Source organism: Gambusia affinis, linkage group LG09, assembly GCF_019740435.1.
Source record: "Gambusia affinis linkage group LG09, SWU_Gaff_1.0, whole genome shotgun sequence".
In the NCBI taxonomy this organism is placed as follows: Eukaryota; Metazoa; Chordata; class Actinopteri; order Cyprinodontiformes; family Poeciliidae; genus Gambusia; species Gambusia affinis.
The window spans coordinates 15,345,911-15,368,043 of NC_057876.1; the positions used below are offsets into that span (position 1 = coordinate 15,345,911).

The 22,133-nt window shown below is 40.6% G+C and overlaps 1 protein-coding gene across 8 annotated transcripts; it reads right to left on the minus strand.

Annotated features, from left to right (window-relative positions):
- Positions 1 to 1,187: 1,187 nt before the first annotated feature.
- On the minus strand, positions 1,188 to 21,993 carry LOC122836645 (catenin delta-1-like). 8 transcript variants are annotated; one of them, XM_044126364.1, is made up of 22 exons: positions 21,700 to 21,993; positions 17,227 to 17,320; positions 16,298 to 16,422; positions 14,806 to 14,969; positions 12,366 to 12,434; positions 11,782 to 11,901; positions 11,447 to 11,703; positions 10,266 to 10,541; positions 9,930 to 10,167; positions 9,601 to 9,823; positions 8,601 to 8,787; positions 8,406 to 8,523; positions 8,160 to 8,313; positions 7,928 to 7,945; positions 7,582 to 7,650; positions 6,715 to 6,842; positions 6,427 to 6,577; positions 6,138 to 6,330; positions 4,915 to 5,123; positions 4,753 to 4,794; positions 4,606 to 4,673; positions 4,337 to 4,440 (listed from the first exon to the last, which is right to left on the minus strand). In XM_044126364.1, exons 4-22 carry the CDS (start codon positions 14,962 to 14,964, stop codon positions 4,381 to 4,383), a joined length of 2,739 nt encoding a protein of 912 aa, XP_043982299.1. In that variant the 5' UTR covers positions 14,965 to 14,969; positions 16,298 to 16,422; positions 17,227 to 17,320; positions 21,700 to 21,993; the 3' UTR covers positions 4,337 to 4,380. The 8 variants fall into 8 exon arrangements, with proteins under 8 accessions (XP_043982301.1, XP_043982302.1, XP_043982299.1 ...); XM_044126366.1 differs by lacking the exons at positions 4,337 to 4,440; positions 17,227 to 17,320 and adding an exon at positions 1,188 to 2,786; XM_044126363.1 differs by lacking the exon at positions 17,227 to 17,320.
- Positions 21,994 to 22,133: the final 140 nt, after the last annotated feature.

The window sequence follows — 22,133 nt, forward strand, 5'->3', positions numbered from 1 at the left end:
GTGCAGCTGTAAAGGGACAACGTGTTCCTGGAAAGGTGAAGCACATCGTACTCGATGCTGAAGCAGCGTGAAAACAAGGTCAAATTTAAACTTCTGTTTTTAGACGGGGGGGGGAAACCTCGAACATTCAAACTCTCTTATGTTGCTAAAAGACACAGTGAGCAATCCGATCTTTGGCTCTGTGGAATCATAGCCTGTAAAATTAAATTAAATCTGGCTCACTGGCTGGCACGTAACAAATCCTACAGCCTGACTAATACTAAAACCACTTACAGTCGGCTATGCACTTCCAAAGCCCCCTCATGATCCAGCAGCTGCACTTTCGAATGCGCCACATACTGAAAACGACAAGACATGTACTGGAGCGCAACCCTAAAGCACAAAATCGTGTCAATATGTAACAGGAGACAACAGAAAAGTTGAGGATGTCAGCGCTTCCGTCTTCTGCTGCTTTGTGAACATGTTCGATGTGTTTGATGCAGGAGTTGCGCGAGTAGAAACGAGACTCGCTCAAAGGCAAACCTTTTTCCTGGATTAGAAAGCTTTGATAATTAGTTAATGCATGAAGTACACTTCAAAAGGCTTCACAGAGCAAGCTGATGTTAGGGAGAGAAGATCAGACAGGGTCAAGTTTTAGTGTTTGCAACTTGCCCCAACGAGTGCCAGGGGATGAAATTACCCAGACACACCGGCTCTTTAATTAGAAATGTTTGGTGACAGAAGTTCCCACTTATCTCATGTAGGGAAATTATAACAGATTAAATATCTACACAGCAAAAAAAAAAAAAAAATAAAATCTAAAGAAACTTAATCTGAAGAATTAACTGTCAGTCAGGAAGTCAGAGAAATGAATAGGTTACAAAAGTAGTATTTTGTTTCCGATACAAAATAAAGGCAGACAATTCTCAAAACAATGTAATAGAAGCAAAAAGGTTTTACATTTTGATTAATTGTATATTTTAAAAAAAGCAGCATTTAATGAGGGAACAACATGAAATTTGATTTTACATAAATTTCACAATATATTGAAACTAGTCTAATAGAATCAAGATTCTAATCAAAACTGATTAATATAAAATATCATTTGTGTTTTAAAAGGACTTGCTTTAAAAAAAAAAAAAAAGTAAAGCTTCAACACCTTATGGTGCCGTTTCTTAGTTGAAAAGCACGACACAGGTGGCAAATACTTGTCTAAGAAAAAATCTTTATTTATAAAAAAAAACAAAGTATTACCAGTTACATACTTCACTGAAAAAGCAACTGCTCAGAGCCAAGGCAGGTGTATGGTATGTCATAATTTTACATGGATAGGCAACAGTACAAATATACTATGTGTGTGAAGAGATTATGAAAAAAAACAAACAAACTAAAGATTGGTCTCTTTTGCTTTTAAAAACATAGCAATAAAAGTTGAATTAAAAAGAAAAAAAAATAATAATTTGCATAATGCTCTCACCCACATACAAAGCCCCCAAAATAAAATACACTGGACACAAAGTACAAAATAAATGGGTCAGAACAAAACTTAAATTATAGAGCATCTCTCCCAAAGCTGCAGGAAAACTCGAGTCTCCTCTGAGTAACAAAAGCCTCCAAAATTCATATTTCAGGCGACGCAAAACGGATTTAGAGACGAAGGAATAAATGGCTACATGGCAGACTCTTATTTGAAAAGTCAGCAAATGTTCACCTGGTTTTCTTCTTTTAAGTGTAGAGATAGGAAAAGTTTGGTTAGTGGTTAAACATGTAGTAGTGTTTGTCACAGCTTCACATCTCAGTACCAGGTTTGACACGTTGTACTGGACGAGTCTGCAGAAATAAAAAATTAAACAAGCAGCTCAAAACTTATTTTCTACTTGGGGGAGAGTAACAGAAACAAATTAAAAAATTTAAATAAAAACAGAAAAAGAGGCAGCAGGAACATAAGACAGTTAAAAAAAAAAAAAAAAAAAATCAAAACAGGGGACAATCTGAGAAAAACGATTAACAAACGTGTCTGGTCCGTGCAAGCAAAGACATTACTCAATAATAATAATAATAATACTAAAAATAAAAAAACAACAAACAAATAAGGGTCCATAATCATTTTGACACAAGAAACGCACACACATACGGCAACAGGTTTAGCATTTTGACAAATATACAGGGCTGTGCTCATCCCAACAGAGAGAAAATAACTCTAGACAGGAAAATAACTCCTATATAAACATTCTCCATCTACAGGGCGGCCTGTGGGCGATTCCAGCCTCCCAGCATTCCCAGGAAAGGGACCACTTAAATTAATGCGCCAAAACCAATGCAGTCATCCTGTTTCACCTATGTACACTATATTCCCCTACACAGACGGCTAAAGACAGATCCATCGTTCGGATGCAGGGGCTGGCAGCAACATATTGAGCATGAATATCTGTTCACTTAGTAACAAGAAAAAGAAATGGTGGGGGGGACCAGGGAGACGGCTGCAGAATAAAATGATTGTCAACAAAGGTGATTGCCTTTACAGAAGACAACTATAATTTATAAACTGAATATATTTCTGCTGCTACAATTGAATGAAACAGGTGTGTGTGTGTGTGCGCGTGTGTGTGTGTAACTGTTCTTCTGCAACACGACCACTTTCTTTGGATGCTGATCCTCATCTTCAGATCCCAGCTGTGTGGCGACAGAGAGGAGGGTTAGACAGAGGAAGAGGAGGAGACGGCGTCCGTGTCTGCCTCCTCTCTCCCCTCAGTAGCAGTGGTAGGGCAGGGAGGGCCCCGTCTGGGTGATGCACACTATGAGTTTTTCTGTAGGAACAAAAACGGCAAAACACGCAAATTAAAAACCACTGAGAAAATAAAAAGACATTTATGAACAACAAAGATACAACATGGCAGCTGCACACTGGTGCTGTCACAACTTTTAAAAATAAAACGTGTTTAATTAAAGCTGATGAGCGAAAGAAAACGTATTTTGATGAGAACGATTTTAGCAAACGATAAACTTAATGCTTGAGCAGATTAAATGTGATTGTTGGGTTTGGATAAGACTTCATTGATTTAAGGCGTAGCTTGCATCAGTTAAACGTCTTTTTACAATAAAGGCAAACCGAGTGGATTACAGTGTTTTCAAGTGTTTTCTGTGACCACTAATCAAATGCAACAATGGTTATTTAAAAAGTTAAGTTAGGCAGACTGAACAGGCAAAAACGTTCTTCCAACATGGCTGTTTGGTGGTTTGGAGTTTGAGTATTAATCATTTACCTTATTGAAATGTTTCATCATTTAATTTATTTGTTTGGTGTCTGAACTTTGATCACTTTTAACACAAACGGCGACAATTATTTTTATTTTTGAAAAGAAAATTTTCTTCATTTTATTCTTTAGAATAATCAGATGTTTTTTTCTTCATCTTTGAGGTAATGAAAGACACAGTAACACGGGAAGCTTCTTTTTAAACTTCATGCTTTCCACACACTTTTCATTGTAATCTAGATTAGAGAAAAAAGGTGATCGATTGCACAAAATGAAATTAAACGTAACTTTTTTTATTTAAACCAACACTTCTGTGATGGTTTATACATGAAGTGGTAAATCCTGTGACTTGACTTATTTTTCACAGAGACAAAAAAAAACAACAAAAAACTCCATCATCAAGCTGTGCTTGCAAGAATAAAAGGCAAAAATAGATTCAGAATACATTAGCTTTTCTCTATGATTTTTAAAATCACTTGATAAAATTATGATTTCTCTGAATCTTTTATAAAAATGCCAGTAAAATAACCTCAAAAATCATCCCTAGTGGTTTAGTGTCACAGATTATGACCAAAAAAAAAAATACTTGCAAGTGGTGTTTGCCCTAAATATGTGTTTTCTAAAGTGGTGCCAAAAAATAAAATCAGACAAGTTAAATCTTCTTATAGGCTGGAACATAGGGTGCAGTTTCAAGGATAACCACAAGGGTGTGCTCATAGACACGCAGCATATGAACAAAATATTTTTTACTCCTATTCTATATTATGAGATTGATTAAATCTGAGAAAAATAATTTTACGACCGCAAAAAAAAAAAAAAAAATGATATTGTGACAACACCACTGCGCACTCGTTCTAGTGTTTAAACTTGTATTATCCAGAGTTAGAAACAACGCACAAGGACCAGTTCAGGCGCAAACTACAGCAATATGTACAGCACAGAACATCGGGGGGCGTCACAGATCTAAACATGACCAAATAAACCTCCACCTCTGTTCCAGCACACCACCGTGGATTTACACCAGTTTATTCGAGGGTCTGAAGTAATAAGAGACAAAAGAAGCTCAGAGTAAACATGCAGGATTAGAGGTCAGTTGGACATACCATGCTGTTACATGCAGAGGGGGGGTAGAGGGGAGGGGGCGGGGCTAACCATCGTAGGAGTCCAACAGAGGCAGGGAGCCCTTTCTGCTCCCATACACCCCTCGCTGAGTGACGGAGGAAGAGAGAGAAGAAAGAAGGTGGACAGGAAGTGACTGTGAGAGAAGTGTCAGTAAGTTACATTAAAAAGGTCACAGCGAGGAAATATTGAACGCGATGCATCAGGTTAGGGATTAGTCCAGTTCAGGCAGGAAATGGGGGTTTTAAAGTACCGGTAAAGTGTCTGTGGTTTCGTCCAGAGTGCGTCTCCTCTCCTTCTGGTCCAGTGTAGAGTAGGAATCTGAGGAACGATAAAATACAAATCAGATCAGCACATTCATAGAGTGACTCACAAAAACAGAGGAGATTAATATACTCACCAGGGCCAAGATCATTCAAGGGAATTAGATCTCTCTTATCTCCTAAAAATAAGCAGACATGAGAAATAACCATAAAAATATACAACAGAACATTTGAGTTTACAGACTTTAATTTGAAGAAACGTCCATATTCAGGCTCAGAGGCAGAAAGGATGTCCGTACCTCTGTCCAGTAGAGGCGTGGTGCTGTCCTCGTAGGTCCCGTTCGCTCTGGTGCTCGGTCCGTTGGTGGTCGTGGTGTTTGGGTTCAGGTTCACCATGAAGTCCGTCTTCTTCCAGCCGTCCTTCTCCAGCGGCCGGCGAAGCTCTTTGTGAGCCCAGACGAGCTGCAGCACCTGAGCCACTCCTCGCACCTCACGGTCAGAGCGGGTGCTGGGAGAAACCCGAATACAGATTCAAGAAGTGTCCAAGCTAAGACTGTCAAGACAGTTTATTACATAAACTAAGGGAGACGCTTAACTTTAAAGAACAAGTAATTACTCGATTCTGGTTTAAAAGTGGGACAATTTTCTAATTTAAGCTCGTGAGTCATGCAACATTTTCGACTTGTAACTTTTAACATCAAAAGTTGGAAAAGCCTGTTTAATATTAAGCTACTGATCAGATTAAATATTTTTGCTGCTTTCAACACAGTTTGATTAAGATTTCAATTCTTGGCCTACGGAAAGCAGGTCAACAAAAGTTACTTTATTTGAACTTTTTTGTTCTACAGAAAAGAAAAAAAAAAATCTCTTAAAATCCTTAAAAAAGATTTGTCTCATTTCCAAGCTCTTAATCGCAAACTGACTTACTGACTTATCAGCTGGTGTCCTGCAGTGCCCTGTGCTTGGTTTGTTTGCTTTCAGAATGTATATTTATGATTTACACTCCATAATATTTTAAAATATGAAGACATTTCAACCCGTGCAAACAACGTTGCAGGTCTGTGTGAAGGTTGTGTGTCAAAGCTGCATCCTGGCTCAACTCTAGCTGTTACCAGCTTCCTCTCTAAAAGCCACACAAAAGATTTCAATCTTGACACTTTTATCTCGGGAGAAAGCCCAGTTGTTGTCGCAAACATTTTAGTTGCTTTTGAGCGAAAAATTCAAACTTGGCACCGTGTCAATTTCAGAATACGTACTGACAAATTCAGCTATTTAACTCAGTAAATCTCACCATTTCTTTTTGTACTTCAGTTTTTCCAAAAATGGAGACAAAACAGTCATTAAAATGCCCCAATTTTACAAAAAAAGAGTGTATACTTTCTAATCATCTTTTATTACTTCAGTTTAAAAAAAACCCCGATTAATCAAATTGCATGTCTTACAAAGAGAAACATTTCCCACAAGGATTCTCTCTCCTAATATCCCCACACAGTTTTTAAATCTGTAATCCTGAAACACTTACCCATCTTTACTGATGAGCACCAGCCTCTCAACGCCAGATGCGAGTCTCAGTTTCTTTGCTGCCTCCACGTTGTTGCCGAGCACCTCAGTGAGCGTGCTCAGTACCGACACCACCGTTTCCTCCGTCAGACTGCACCTAGACTGGTTCTGCCCTCCAGGCAGGACAGCCAACAGGTGAGGCAGCGCATGCTCGCCTACGTGAGGAAAGACACGAGTCAGTGTTCCTTTATTTTCACAGCGCAGGTGAGAGTCGGGACCTGTTTTTCAGTAAACAAAGAAGATCATCTTACCCAAGAGCTCACTGTTGCGGTTGTCGATGGCGAGGTTCCTCAAGGCTCCAGACATTGCCCGAACAACACGATCGTTACTATGGGAGAGTAGTTCTGTCACGATGGGGAGGCCCTTTTCCAGACGCACCATGGCTCTGATGTACCGACCAAACTGGACACACACAAACCACCATCATCATCATCATCTGCTGCTGCTGAAGCAAAGCTTTCCAGAGGCTTTACAGCAGGATTAAGATAATTCAAGTATTTTAAAAAGGTAATTTAGTTGTTGAAGCATCGGTTACTTACGGTCCATCGTCCGGCACACAAGTTCTGGATGGCGCCGGCCGCCGCCTCCAGCACTGAGGGGTTCTTGCTCTCTTTGAGCAGAGAAGTGTAAACACGGACCACCTCTGGCTGGTACAGCAGCTCATAACCTGATGTCAACAAAACAATGAACAGAGCCTGATGAACCTTTAGCTGACGACAGGGTTTAAAGACACATTAGCTCAGAAGGCATTCTGGGTCAAACAGATTCCTGACAGGCCTTCAGCCTAAAGGCAGTGTTGCGTTCCAGCTACCTGGGAAGTTAAAACTCAGGGTTTGACGTCAGACCCTAGGAAACAGCGCTGCAGTAAAGTCACGTGTATCAGACACAAGGTCCGCCATATAACTGACTGCCAAATAAATGCTTAACTTATCAATAAAATAAATAAAAAATTGAATTTTTATCCGTTTGTTTATTTTATAACTGACTCTGGGCATCTGAGATTTACCTGTTGCTTTGATATGGATAGTTGTACTTTTATAGCTCAGCCTTATTTTTTATAGAAAGGTACTTTTAACTGCCGAGGCACAAAAGGAAATTAAACTTATGCTAAACCTTTTATAAAATTAGAGTGTTCATCAAAATGACAGCAGCCTATGGTCACAAGTATGAATTATTTTAGAAAATTTAGTGACGATCAAATTCATTTGATTAAAAATTAATTGATCTAGATTTGTTTCTCCAACCTTTGAACATGAAATTTGAGAACCTCTGGTTTAAAAGTTAAAACATAAGCCAACATTTTCAGACTGAAATGAAGATTAAAAACAAACATTTCCACATATTCAAACTCTTAAGCTTGATAAGCAAACAGATGTTTAGCATACAAAGGAAATGACTGGTCATACCTTTGGCAGGTGTTGTCCTCTTTGGAAAATCATAAGACTCTGGACTTCCATCATCCCCATCCTTCTTTGCTGCAAATCATAACAAAAAATAAAATTAAAAATTGGAGAAATGATCAAATAAATATCCCATGCAGACACAGTGAGTTTTATGTGTTCTACTTCTAGAAATGGCGCCGAGTGATGAAAGCACCGTCGGCATGCAGCGCTGTTCCAGTGACGAATGTTCATGCCAGTGTGACTCGAGTAAACAGCCTTTGTTTCTCACTGATGTTTGTTTAGCATTAGTAAAATAGGTGATGGCAGCAGCTCTTAAGCATTCAAGACAACACCAAGAGGAAAATCTTACCTTTGGAAAACCACTCATCTAAACACAGCGGAGAGACGGGAAGACATGAAGGGGGGTGGGAAGACAGAGGGAGCAGGGAGAAGAGAAGGGAAACAGTGGCAGAGTGTGAAAAACAGCAACAGGTGCTTCCGCCACCAGCAAGCTCAAACCAACCAGCGACTGCCTGGCTTTCAAACAGCAGAAGTCTCAGACACAGAAGAAATTTTGGACTTAAAACTTGTCCGACACTGACCTTTGCCCTTTCGTGAACCAAAGCAGCCTCCCTTGTGGGCTGAGGCGGGGCCCTGGTTGACAGGAGTCAGCTCTTTGTAATTTTCGCAGCCGGGGATTTCACGGTGAACCTGATAGGACAGGTTCCTCAGAAGGCAGACGCAATTCTCCACCAGCTGCAGAAACATCGAGAGACAAAAGTTTATCATAATAAAAATACAGGACCGAGGGATTAAAGATGTGCAGATTCCAGTATAATAATAATAACCTTATTATCCACATCTTTGTGGTTGAGTTGTGACTGGACAATGTACATGAGAGAATCCACCAGCCCTGTGCATTCCCTCAGCTTTCGTCTGGCCTCGCTCCGCTCTGAGCTGACATTCCTGATGAACGAGGTGGAAAAGTTAAGGGCATAATTTCACGTTTTCCTCCCAATTCTCTCCACTTTCCGTTCCAATACCTAAGGCAGCCAGCAGTGTTGGTCAAGGCTGTATCCCACTCCAAATGTCGTGGTTTGGAGCTCTCCTCGCCTCCGCCTTTCTCCCAGCCTGAGTGAGGAACAATCACCTCGTCGGCGAGAGCGTGCAGAGCGTGGTCCACTATCTCCATCTTCACCGAGTCATGGGAGGAGAGGTTCCACAAGGTGCCTGTTGCAGAATGAGAGCATATTTTAAGTTTGCTATGTGGGTCTAACTGTGAGAAAACTAAGCAGCTTGTGTGGAACAGCAAGGCCTCTCGCATCTCTGAAGCACGGATTGCTTTGGTATGACTGATTTGTAGAGTGTGTGTGGAGAAAAAGTGTAAAATTCTGCATTTTATTGATTCATGACAGAGTAGGTTATATTTGCCTTGACTTTACCATCTAATTTTTTTCCCCATATTTAATGATCTATTAAGCTTCTAGGAGTGAAATTTCAAAAACTAGTTTGCAATTGATTCAACCCCCAAAAATACAGTAAGAATTATATTTTCTTACTATTATAAGAAATTATATAATTATCAGGTATTTTTTCTGGTAAAAAAAATCTCATTTTTTCATACCAGATCTTATTTCCAATTTTAATCTTTTTAATTTCTCCCCAAACTAAAATTATGAAACATAATATGACTATTATGATGTCATAAGAGTCATATTATGACTCTTATGACTCTTATGAGTCATAAGACGTAGTATTCGTAGAATGAAGACACCTTTTTAAATGAATAAAAAAAATCTTAAAATTATGAAACATAATATGACTCTTATGATGTTACCCCAGCTTTGTCATATAACTATTCTCATATCACTGACTGTATTCTTGCAACATGAAAAAAAGAAGAAATTTAGGTCTCTAAAAACCGAAACTTTGATCAGTAGAATCAAGTCATCGCTCAGTTCTACAAGAAAAAGAAGCAAATATAAACAGAGCAAAATAAAACAAAAAGTTACTTAAAACCAAGAATCCAGTGAGAGGTTAGACCTGTGATCGTGTCAGTGAGGTCCTGGTCGTGGGTTTTCCTCAGCAGCCTGACCAGGGCAGTAACACCATCGCAGTTTTTGATGGCGATCTTGTTGTCTGTGTCTTGTCCATATGAAATGTTCTTCAGAGCGCCGCAGGCTGAATGATGAACCTCCTTACTGGGATGATCCAACATCGACACCAAGGCCGGAATGCCTTTCATGCGGCGCACTTCCGACTTCACCTAAAAATAGTTAGAAACCTTATGTAAAACCCTAAATATTAAGCAACAAAACCTGAAATACTGGATCGTGAATAATTATTGTTCATGCAGCGGAGCAATATTCCACCTTATCATTTTTGAACGTGAGATGCTGCAGGTAGGCAGCGGCGTTGGCCTTGACAGGATCCAGACGGTAATTCAGCATGGCGATCACCTCTGGTAGATCTGGCTGCCTCCAAGTGGGAGGGCCCTTTCTCAGTATGCTGTCCAGGGAGGCCATGCTCTCCCTCTCCAACGTTGTGGGAAGCCCCCATGCATAAGGGTCGACTCCTCCCACATCACTGTCCAAAGTGTCTTCGCAACTTCTGCAGATTTCAGGAAGACGGAGCAACTTTTGTCCAGAGCATCCTGAAGCTGGGACTTCAAGAAATTATCCAATAAGAGCAGGACTTTGCTGTCATACCTGAGTCTGCGTCTGTCCATTGCTGGACCCGGCCCAAGGCGAGGCATTGTACCGTAGCCTCCAGGGTGCATGGGTGGAGGCCCCATGCCGTAGTCGTCATACCCCATGCTGCGCTGATCATCCTCCAGTCCGTAGTGGCCGTGGCCATACCTCATCTCCAACGCCGACCCCAGCGCCCTCATGCGACTCACCTGGGGCTGCGCCGCATACGGGTCCAGCTGCTGGCGGCTGTGGGCTCTGTAGCCAGAGTCCAGAGTTCTGTATCCATCGACAGGCCTGCGAGGCGAGGAGGAGAATCATGGAGACCAAAATCTGTGAAATGCTTCCCTCCAACTGACCCAAACACTACAGAATAAACGCCATTACAATACAATACAATATTACATTTAATATTGGTGAAAAGTTCTAGCTTTAAATAAAATAATCTGCCAACGTTTTAACTTGTCACGTAGGAAAAATGTGTTGCTCCACTAGCAGATTGTTTATTAGCACTTTCTCATCAATATTAAATAACTGACTAAAACAAGCTCCCACTTCTTTCTGAAAAGTTACTTGGAAGTTAATTTTGTCTTCTTTCAATTGTAGCAAGATATTTTTAGTATAAATTCAGATAAGATGCTTTCATCTCATCTGTGTGGCAAACATCTGAGGTGTTTGATAGAAAAGAAAAGCACTTTTCAGAGGCCTTAACTTTGTAAAAACATCACAGTGGTTCATGGGAACACTAAAGCAGTTTCACGTTTACTTGGGGCACTTATTTACACAGAAAACAGAGGCATAAAGTGGTTGGCCACATTAGAGCTTCCTGTATGAAACAAACTTACAGAAAACAGAACATGTAAAGTATTCTCGGTTCTCAGGCTGATTATTAACATTTAACGTGTGAAGAAAACAAAGAGGAAGTAATAAGTTCAATAATTCAACCACGGGACTGGTTAAACTCAAGTAGCGTAATGGAGCTGACCTAAAATAGAATACAACGTAAAAATAAATCAGCAGGGGCATGCAAGGCTTTTATTAGTGCCCACCAGTGTTTTGCATTCATTTTGAAACTTAAATTTCTGCAGAGCATGCTCTGTTCCAAAAAAAAAAAGTGTAGTTTCTGTAACAGATGTAATACATGAAGCAGAACATTGAAGTTCTGCGTTTGTACTTCCTCTGAGTTGCTTGTATTTCTGTACCTGTAGCGCTCATCCATGTGCGAGCCCCGGCTCAGGCTGGTGTACGCCTCCGACGGCGGACCTGGCCGGTAGTCTTCGTAGCCGCCAACCGGACCATAGTGATAATTTCGAGGTACTGTCGCGGTAGGGTAGTCCCCAACCCCCGTGGGCCTGTAAGGCCTGTCCAGCGTGGCGCTGTAGACCCCCATCGCAGGTGACAACATCCCATCCATAGACGACTGAGAGGGCGGGATCATGCGCGATACCGGTTTCTTCATCTGACACAGAGAAGCAGAGACACATTAGTTTAGGAAAACGCTCTAAAGATACAGAAACCGTGAAAGCATGAAACATACCCCGTTATCTGTCCTCCGGGTGGTTCCTTCCTCAGAAAAGACAGAGTGAACTTCCTGGGACTCATCCTCAGGTGTGTAGCTGTCATCAAGAGCTCCGTGTGCCGGGTCCACCATTCTGTACTGTAATAGCAACAGCAAACGTTAAACATAAAAACACAAAGAGAGATCAATGCCAAAACTCTACATTTTGTACTTAAGACAAAAAATTTATTTATTTTTTGGTAAATCTGTTCTACACTAAAGTCAAGTGGCAAAGTTTTAGCTTCACCTGGTTCAAATTCTGTTAAAAATAAATTGGGTATCTTTTGCTATCCCATTATTAATTAAAAAAAAAAAAAAAAACAACTAACAAATTAATTATTTCTTCAGCTGCAGATGCATCCTTTGCTACAATATTAAATTTTAGGCAAAAAATATATGAAAAAAATTGGCTTATTTGCATCTTTCAATGAATTTGTAATACTGTGTAAAAAATAAAAAAAAAAAAAAAAAAAAAAAGGCTTACATGGTTAAATGAAAAATTTGTACACCATGACATTTTACTCAATTACTACAACAATCAGCATAAAATACAAAAAACACACCTGCGTGCCGTTTATGTACGAGTCAGTCAGCTTCAGACGTTCTATGTCTGCATCCCCTAGACGCCCGTTCTAGGATGGAGAAGAAGAAGCACTGTGAACATCATATTAAACCCCACATCAGTTTGCTTCAACACATAATCATTAGTTGTCCAAACTGTGTGCTTTTTTTAAGTAATCAGAGTTCCTCTAGCTGCTGCTAAAGCCAAGTCAGGGCTGACCAACCTGTCCCTGCATGTTAATGGCTCAGTGAATCAGCGCCAGACACGCGCACACACACACACACCCACACACACACACACAGAAAAAGGCGAACACTTTGGAATGCAGACCGACGCTCTTACACTCCTCTTCCTCCTGCTCTGCTCGCTTACATAACCACCTCTTGCCACACATTCGAATCAAACTGTGGCCAACATTCATTCTTGAGATAAACTCCCTGAAATATCAGTCATCATGCGAACACGGCATCGCTACATTGCTCTAGATATCTTTTCCAGTCATCATTCATCCACCCAAGTTACTATCAGTTTCTCTATGACAGTGACGGTGACTCAGACTCCCTACTGACTCGGGTCACATTTATAGTGCATCATGCCAGATTAGATGTTATGTCTAACTAGGAGGAAGGTCTGTTATTTTAAATTAACGGGAAGGGAAGGCAGTGTTTTTATATCCAGTGGGGCGCACTTCCTCTACATTTCTAGTCTACTGACCCCGATGAACTTAGTCCTGGTGGAAAAACTTCAGCTTACCTCCATCAACACTGATGTAAAAATACTATATATTTTTTTCTATTGTTTTGAGATTAGTCACGTGATTTCAAAACAAACACCAGTTGGATTCTATTACCAGCCCAACAAATTAAAAGCACAGCTGAAAACAGCCTCCGAGATAAACACACAGACAAGTTTAAATTAATACTACCTTGAAAATCTGGACTGGATTAAAAATTTCAACATTAAAGTTTTTAACTTTAGAAAAATAAAATAAAAAGCAGGAATGCGTCAAGATGCAATCAACTTCTAATATGTCTAATTAATGACCCAATTATTGATGCAGGTGCGTTGGATAAAGAGACACTCAAGTTAGAAATCTGAATCTGGAGTCTTAAATTAAAAAACATACAACAAAAAAACCCTTTCATGTTTGTAAATGAATGTTTATAACCGGCTCCAGTAATGGCCAACTAAGATTTTCTTAATCTTTTATTTAAGAGTAAGAAAACATATTTAATCAAAATGTATTTTCTCCCGACCGGAAGAGCTTCTAAGGATTCAGGCAAGATTAAATCTGATAGTGAATAATCCAGAGAAACCCATTTAATCTCTGTGAATAAAAAAATGCTCTCAATAACAAAATTTAGCAAAGTTTGCTTTTCCTGTTTAAGTTTATCAAGACTAAAAAAAAAAAAACAAGTCAAGCTTCTGATCCATTAAAGGCAGCAGCAGATGGCCGTTTGATAAAAAGAAATCATCAATACTTCAATAAATTATACTAAACAGTGCTTCAAAAGTAAGAAAAAAAATACTTCTAAATTATAAAATGCTAGTTGGGAAAATTTGAACTTTATAAATAAGGATACTGTAAAAAAATACATGCAATAAATATTAAAATATATTGCTTAGTTATAAGTCTGGACATTTCATCACTAGTTTCTTCCTTCAAATTAACAAAAAAGGAAATTCTGATCATCTATTAAAAAATTCAGACAACTGATATTTGCACATTTTGAATAGTTTGAGACTATTTGAATAAACCAGAACAGCCAGTAAAAAGACTGGATGGAGTTTATTCTACTCAAATGACTACACTTTAAAATTGTATCAATCATATCAGTAAAAGTCAAACATTTAGAAGGCATTTAAACATAAAAAAACAACTCAAACTTACTTTGGGACTACATTAATAACGGCACATTAAACCCCATTAGGAGAAAAATGATAAAAGCAGAGCTGGAATAGCACAATAAAGTGTCTGTGAACTAGTCTGTACTTCTTTGTGTGGAAAACCAAGTGACATGCACAACCACCAGATCCATTTTATCATGCTGAAAGGAAGGAGGAGCATTTCTGAAATTCCAGAACAGGCAACAAAAGATGCTCATCAACGTTAAAGAGAACGTCCGGTAAATGACAAAGTGCTGGAAGAGTGACGGCCATCTCATAAACGTCAGCGGCAGAGGAAGTATGAAGGCATGCAACAATATCTGTAAACAAGGGCTTAAAGAGAGGAACTCACTGCAAAACACACAAAAGGCACGATTTGCAGAGTTTTGATGGAGAGGAGGTGGAGCCGAGGAGAGAGAGGGCAAGAATGACCGATGGAGGCTATTGAAGGAGTAAAAGTAAATTCACTGGATGGTGCAGATGAGGGGGAGAAGGATCCATGATGCAGAAGATGGGAGAGATGGGGATGTTTTGGACTCTTCAGGGCGTGTTACCTGTGTGAGAGGGAAGGGGTGACCCAGGGCCGTGGGGCTGGTGGCGGGGAGGCCAACTCTCCTCCTCTCCTCCTCCAGAGCCCGAGTCAGCTGTTCAAACTGCATCTCCTGCTCCCTGACTGACTCCAGCAGAGCCGCTGCGTTCTCACACTGCTCCATACACACTGAACCGCCCCAAGGGGTGAGAGTGGGGGCGTCACACACAGCCATACAGATGCAAACACAGCAGCACACAGGGAGGGGTTTTAAAAGTAAAACCTGGCACTCCAGAACAACATCTGATTCTACAGGATGTGGAGGTTTGGTGCGGAAAAGAAGAGTTACTCTGTTCTGTCCAGTTTCAGCTGAAAAACCATCTATAATGACTCAGAATTAGACATCATCTTAGATATCTGCTGGCATCAGGGTTTCACAAGAGTTGGTCTTGCTTTTACCTCAACTATAAAAGAACATTAGTCACAACCGTGAAGGCATGATATCTGAAACCTGCATAAAAAAAAAAAAAATCCCCTAGACTACAGTGGATTATTATGTTATTCCTTTGAAAAGGCCGGATCTGACTTCAAAGTTACTCCACACTTCTTTACACGACCTTCAACCAACCTGTGAAAGCAAAATAATGAAACTCCAGGGTTTTACGCTGAAGCAGAAAACGGTTCAGATATAATGCCAAATCTACAGCAACGGCAGCAAACCGGATTATTTAAAACATTAGACGAAAACAGGTCAAACTACAAAAAATGTTCACACACGTGCAATAAGAATCTTTTGTCAAAAATGTATTTTTAAACATTTTTCTTCCTTGCATCAAAAATAAAATCTAAACATTGCTGAAATGTATTTCAGCTGCAGAAGGAATAACTCAGGCTTTTCCGTTTTAAATAAAACCAAATAAATAATGTTTTGCATTTTTCTGTAAATGTCTATTCCAAGAAACCGGTATTTTAATGAATGTTATGATACAGTCAAGGGATCAAACCGGCGTCACAGTTGTGTGGGGCAGCGATAAGAGAAAGTCGGATGCTTCAATGTTCCAGTTAATGCACCGAATATAAATAATGCAATGTGTTGATTTGTCAGTGTCATGGTTTGCTTCTGCATCCAGATCGATAAAAGGAGCTTCATGCACAAATGGAGGCGTCACTTTAGGCTTCTGACTGCCTTAAGTTGCCACATTAGGAGTCACGTCAAGACAAAGCTTTGTTTTATGGGAAACTGCATTCTTTTTGTTATTTCAGCATTGTTAGATTTTTAAAAAAGAAACAAGTGTCTTTGCCCTTTTAACTCAAACACTACTTAAATTTACTTTGATAAAGAAAAAAAAACAACAGCAGCATAAAACTTCAGCAGGAAGTTAAGCATCAAATCGAAAGGAGAAGTGTTCATTTCTCAGTTTGGCTTAAACAAAAATACAAACAAGAAGTTGACATTTCTCACTGGAGTTAAAGCAAACAAAGTGTCTAAAATGGCAGCAAAAATCCCGGATACACACCTTCACCTGCGGGCGTGGTTTGGTAGAAGAGGTGAGAGGTCACGCTGCGCTCAGAGAGGGGGCTCTAGTTGAACATGTGGAGAAGGCCTCTTCAACATCCAAGCAAAAACAAACAGGGGGATGAACTACAGAGAGGTGGAGGGGAAAGAACAACGGAGATAGTGAAGGAGAAATGTTTTCAGTAAATGTCCCCAAGACTGAAAAACAGCGACATGGCGAGTAAAAGGCGAACACGCGTGTCAACAGAGCTGTGTTTGCAGTGTGAGTGGAAGAGGCAGAGACAGATGCACAGTAGCCCCAGCCTTCAGACACACCCTGTATTTACCCAACATCTGGCCTGCGTACGGCAGCTAGCTGTGGGAAGCTGACCGACCTGCAGCTCGCTCTTAGCCACAGAAAATTTAACCGTCAGCAGAAACGAGAAAATGTGTTTCAGAGATCGAAACGGCCACAAAGAGCTCGGGTTTCTGTCTCAGGTGGAATCGCATTTTAAACGTGAAAAACGGCAACCTGATGCTGTCGTTTTCTCAACTAAGCTGCCTTCTATCTCCCGTCCAAACTTCCATGTTACGTTAGCTAAAAAAAAAAAACCAGACACTGTTATATCAGCGTTAAATAAGTGGACCATGGAAACGGATGCCCTTATCTCCTAATCCACGCTTTGCTGCAGCAGCCATTACCACACACCTGCCCGACCGGTTGGACGAGAGGAGCAGCGGCTCGATTTGTGTTTTTCTGTCTCTGGCTGCATCTGGTCAACAGGCACAGACATATACCTCAGTGTCAAGGGTTTGGCCAACCAACTGGGACCCGCATTTACACTTCAAGCAGCAGGTGCTCCTGGGTCTGACAGGTAAAGCACTAACAAGTGCAAATGGAGAGACAAGCAGAGGCATAATGAGAGCGAGAGATAGTGATGAGTGACTCACAGTTTCACCTCCATCAGATTGCGCAAGTCCCATCAGACTTTGTGATGCCCGTGTAGAGAGCCTAGTGGTTTCGCCAGGAAGACTCCATTTGCTCCTGGGCATTTTTAAAAAAAAATACAATGAAGTGACACTCTATTCCCAGCACGGGGTGTGGCAAGCAGGATGATTTAAAAACAGGAGGGAAGGAGGACAGTCTAACGAGAAAAGGAGTGGCGTGGCTGAAATTTCCCAAGGAAAGAAAATCAGCAACAACCACTGGGAGCTGGATTTACATGCGGGATAGGTGCGACTGACAAGAGACATGATGTCACAAACCCAACACTAGGAGTCAAAGCCTCCTACCTGAACCAATAACAAACTGCTGAGCTGCTTCACACATGACCATATTTGGTCAGAGTCGGGGAAAGGGCAGATTTTATCCACAACAGATAGGGCTTATTGTTGTTCTACACTACCCTAAGTGGACTCTCAGGTAGGAAAACAAAGGGAGTGCAAGAGCAAACATAGGGATAAAAGACTAGCGAATATAACAGAGATAAGGTTGGGCTTGTTGAATAAAGGATAATGGCTAGTCTTGCATTCCTGCCATTGTCTTGGGCCAATTCAACTTCACAGCCCACCCTCGTCTGCACTGAAAAGCAGAGGAACAGCTAAGGACAGTGGCTGGTCATCATTCGGCTATCTCTGTTTACTTTTGTTGCGTTTCAAGGCGACTTATTTGGTCACTGTGATACAACGGAAAGAACACTAAATATCTTATCGGCCGCTCTTTCAACCACCCAAAAGCTCTTACTTCTCTCTTTGTGGTTGCAAAGAGAAAGCCATGTCCAGAAGATGAATAATACACCATGATTGTTATTTCTTAGGAAGCTTGGAGGGGAGTGTGATTTTGTAACATCATGGAGTGTGTGAGTGACTGGAGTTTAACCGCAGGCAGGAGGGAATTTGCAGCTGTCAGTCTGGGAGGCTGGTGGGAACAATGCGAAGTTTGTGCAACTGACAGAACAGACAGCAATGTGAAAAGAGCCGGGGAGTAGAGATAACATCAGCACACACATCTGAGTGGGCCTGTGTGTGTGTGTCCATGCGAGAACGGTGTTAAATTTGGTTCCTCTTTGGACACGAACGGCTTCTGTCCGCTCCCCACGTCTCTCGCAGCTGTTGGTTTTGGCCTTGAAAGTTAGAAGCGTGTTTCGCCAAACAATGAAAACAATCAATGTTGTCCCATAGCCGCTCCCTCCTCTTTCCCCTCGCGCCAGCTTCCTGAGAAACAGGATGTTATGGATTCAACATCAGAGGTGGATCTTCAGCTCCCCGAAAAACAAATTCCACGACAGAACCGCCACCTACAGGACCTTCGCTGATGGCCGCCATTCTGGATCACGGTGCACCATTTGCCCCATGACTAAATTACACAAACATAACCCACTTCCTATTTTTGGTAAAATAGTTCCCCATCATTTTCTTATAACCTTTATAAAGGGAGACAAAAACTATAATTGCACCAAAACTTGATTTTCATTCATTCTGTCCAAACAAGGTTTTCTAGCATACCTGCTAATGAATTAATGTATTCTTCGACTGTTTCTTCATTCATTATATGTAAAAAAGACAATAAGTCTTAGATGTATAACTTGGTCTAATGTTGGATCAGTGAGAAGAAAAACCCTTTTATTCTGTACGAAGTGTACAGAGTAAAACTTTAAATTAACTTTAGCAAGTTAATTTAAGACTGTAAGCCCTAAATGCATTTCAAAAACATAATTAGCTTAATAATTCATACATAAGCAAAACTAAATTTTATATATATATTTTTTAGACATCAAAATTTCTGATGTTTTTCCTCTATGGCATTCACATTAAACCAATATCTGTGTTTACAGTACACAGACAACCTAATCATATCAACTACTAACGTTTATGAACTAGAAATGAATATTCTGACTACAATATTTTCATTTATGATTGCCTAAACATAATGAAGTTCATAAAAGTAAGAATATTAATTGCAAGAAACTCTGTAAACATAAGTCATTTTATACCAGCAAACGTCATTTCAGTTTATATCCATAATAATTCTGGATTAATCTAACAGCGTAATTTTTAATGCAACCAGCCACATGTCCCCAAAAGTCCTGACAGTGCGTTCCAAACTTCGAAGGGAACAAGAGGGTCACGCTCGCTCGTCCAAAGCATGACAGCAGCAGAAGTTCAAAACGACAAGCACGTTGCCTCCGAGGTCAACAACATCTGATTGAACCCTGACACACCACGAGTCAGATATTCCCATCTGATTCTGCAGCCATCAGTCAGCATGACTCACTTAACCCCGTCAGAAGACATCTGTGATCATGCGCATGCGTAACCATCAATGAAGGCTTTGTCGGCTTAATTAAACTCGAGTTTTGGAAATGAGCGCTCACACCTGCCGAAACAAGAGAGCCGCTCACAGAAATGCACATCTGGTCAAGCGATTTCAGCCAAACTGACACCGCAGTTTGATGTCGAAGTCAGTGTGATGCTAAAGCTGAGCAAGACTTGTAATGGGATTGAAGCTTTACCCCACTAATCCACTTACCTCCTCACACATACACATGTGAAGTTAACATGTACGCACATATGCAGACACCCTCCGGTATGGCTCTCTATGGATTAACCCAGAGTCCTTAAGAGAGCAGACACAATCACAGGCTATGTCCAGAGCATGTGTCAGCAATCAAACAGTGGCCTGGAGACAAGTCGCCAGCAGAGGCCGGCGTGTGGTGTTATTAGTGGCAGCACCAGCAGACCAACACCAAACATGAGCCCGTTACACCTGTAGTTCAAACACCTGCTATATAAACATCTACCAGGACAGACCTAAAGCTTAAATGGATGTCTTTAAACCACAATCCAGTATACGTCTGCATGAAACCGTTGTTTACAAAGAGGAAAAAGGTTTGCTTACATGTTTACACTCACGCTGACAGTTATCCACACCCATGCCTCTTTTTTTTTTCTTCCCTTCTTCCAGTAACAAAACAAGTTCACACAAGACCCACCCAACAGGTTCACTGATAATCTCAGGTTGTGTGAGCGACCACCACCCACACAGACCACAACAGATTTCGCAAAGACATTTCTTAATGTACACACAATCATACCTTAAATATTTACAGTCAGGTTTAGTCATCAACAAAAGGAGAAGAGGTGATGAAATATTAAAATACGCTTAAAGCCTATATTCAGACTTTTCTATCAAATTCTCTAGATGCAGTGGTTTATCATTATTGAAAAGTGCTAATTTGTTTTGTCATCTAGTTAATCATTAAGATAAGAAGAAAAAGCTCTTAATGAAAACTGATTAAAGCTCATAAATTTGAATTTTTCTAATCAAGTTCTTGCTTCAAATTAATGTCCGTTTTATTCTGCGTGACTCTAGCAAAACATTTGATCAGTTTTTAAGACCGCAGAATCAATTATAGGACAATCTGGCAACACATGAGAGGCAGACTAGAATGACTCAATTAGTTCATTTCTGTGGGAAAAGTCGCCAGTCTACTCTAGTGTTTACTAGTGCAACTTGTTCATGTCAATTCTTTTATCTCTTACAATGTCATCAACAAACATTAAACAATTAAAATGTTTTCCTTTTACTTTGTATTCAGTCCTGCAGGAAAACCCGGTAACACACTGCCCAGCTGTGTTTCCACTGTCGTTGCGAAATTGAAATAAATTAAAAAAAAAAATCTGTTTAATCTTTTTTTTCTCTCTCAAATGTTAAAATGATCAACTGCGGCGTAAATAGGCCAGAAATGTGGACCCAAAGTGAGAAACATTTCAAGTTAGGAGCAGCCAGCATTCCAATGATTTAGAAATCACACAGATTATTTGGCAATATGGGTCAGCAGCAATGAAGAGGACGTCATCAAACAGCAGAAATACATATATATATATTTTTTTTTAAAAAGACAGAAATTGTTTAGGAGTTGTACGTTTTACTCACGTAGGGTGCTTTGTAAACGCCACCGGCCCACTAAATGAGATAAAAAAAAATCGGCTCTGTTGAGTTGAATGCTCGCTCAGCAGCAAAACGACCTGGATTGGCTGTCTTGCAGCGTTAGCATCACAATAACCCACATAGCCCTCCGAGAGTGGAGCTAACGTTAGCATAGCAAACACATTATTCGCTAAATAATTTAAATATAGAGGCCAAGCGGCGTTTACAGATAACCTATCCTGGCATTAACAGTCACACTCGTTGGTATTATATGGTCTTTTGAGCCGCAGAGTTCACTGAGAGACTAATCTGTTTGAACTTTTAGATTAGCATCGTTAGCTAACGTTAGCCACCGAGAGTCGTGCTCATCTGTCGAAAAGGCGACCACTCCTTGCCAACGCTGCAGTGCCCTCAAAATGTGCGAGTAACGGGAGGGAGGTACGAAAAGCACAAATTACAACCAAACATCTGGGAATAATTATGGATTTACTCACCTGCTGAGGGAATACCAGCCCCGACCCCTTCCAGACTACTCCGTTTTTAGTGTTTTCTGCCCTCTCTCTCTTTTTCCCCCTCCTTCCCTGTCTTGCGGGTCAGCCTTGTGGAAAACCAAGCGACATCAGAGTTTTCTACCAAACGGAGGGCGGGATTTAAAAGGCTTTACGGTAAACACGTCGCACTCAGAATGTGTCGTACAGGTGTGTGTGTGTGTATAGTCCCTGCGAATAGTTTACCAATCTACGATTAAACTCTCTTGATCAAACACACATCTCCTTGTGTGACCAGGTTGGTTATTGCAATTGTAAAATAGGGGATTTAAATTCCGCTTGCAGTGCCGCCTCCTGTCTCCTCCCATGTATTTCCGCCTCCCAACACACACTGATGTCATTTCATTGATTGCTCAAGAACAATGGTCACGAAGAGGAAG

Bases quoted from the DNA above. Each gene is read 5' to 3' on its own strand.
- LOC122836645 (XM_044126362.1), bottom strand. From the start codon at position 15,015: ATGGCTGTGTGTGACGCCCCCACTCTCACCCCTTGGGGCGGTTCAGTG. The intron at 10,168-10,265 runs GTATGACAGCAA...TGAAATCTGCAG, and splicing joins ATGGACAGACGCAGACTCAG to AAGTTGCGAAGACACTTTGG. The intron at 6,578-6,714 runs GTAAGTAACCGA...GTGTGTGTCCAG, and splicing joins TGTGTGCCGGACGATGGACC to TTTGGTCGGTACATCAGAGC.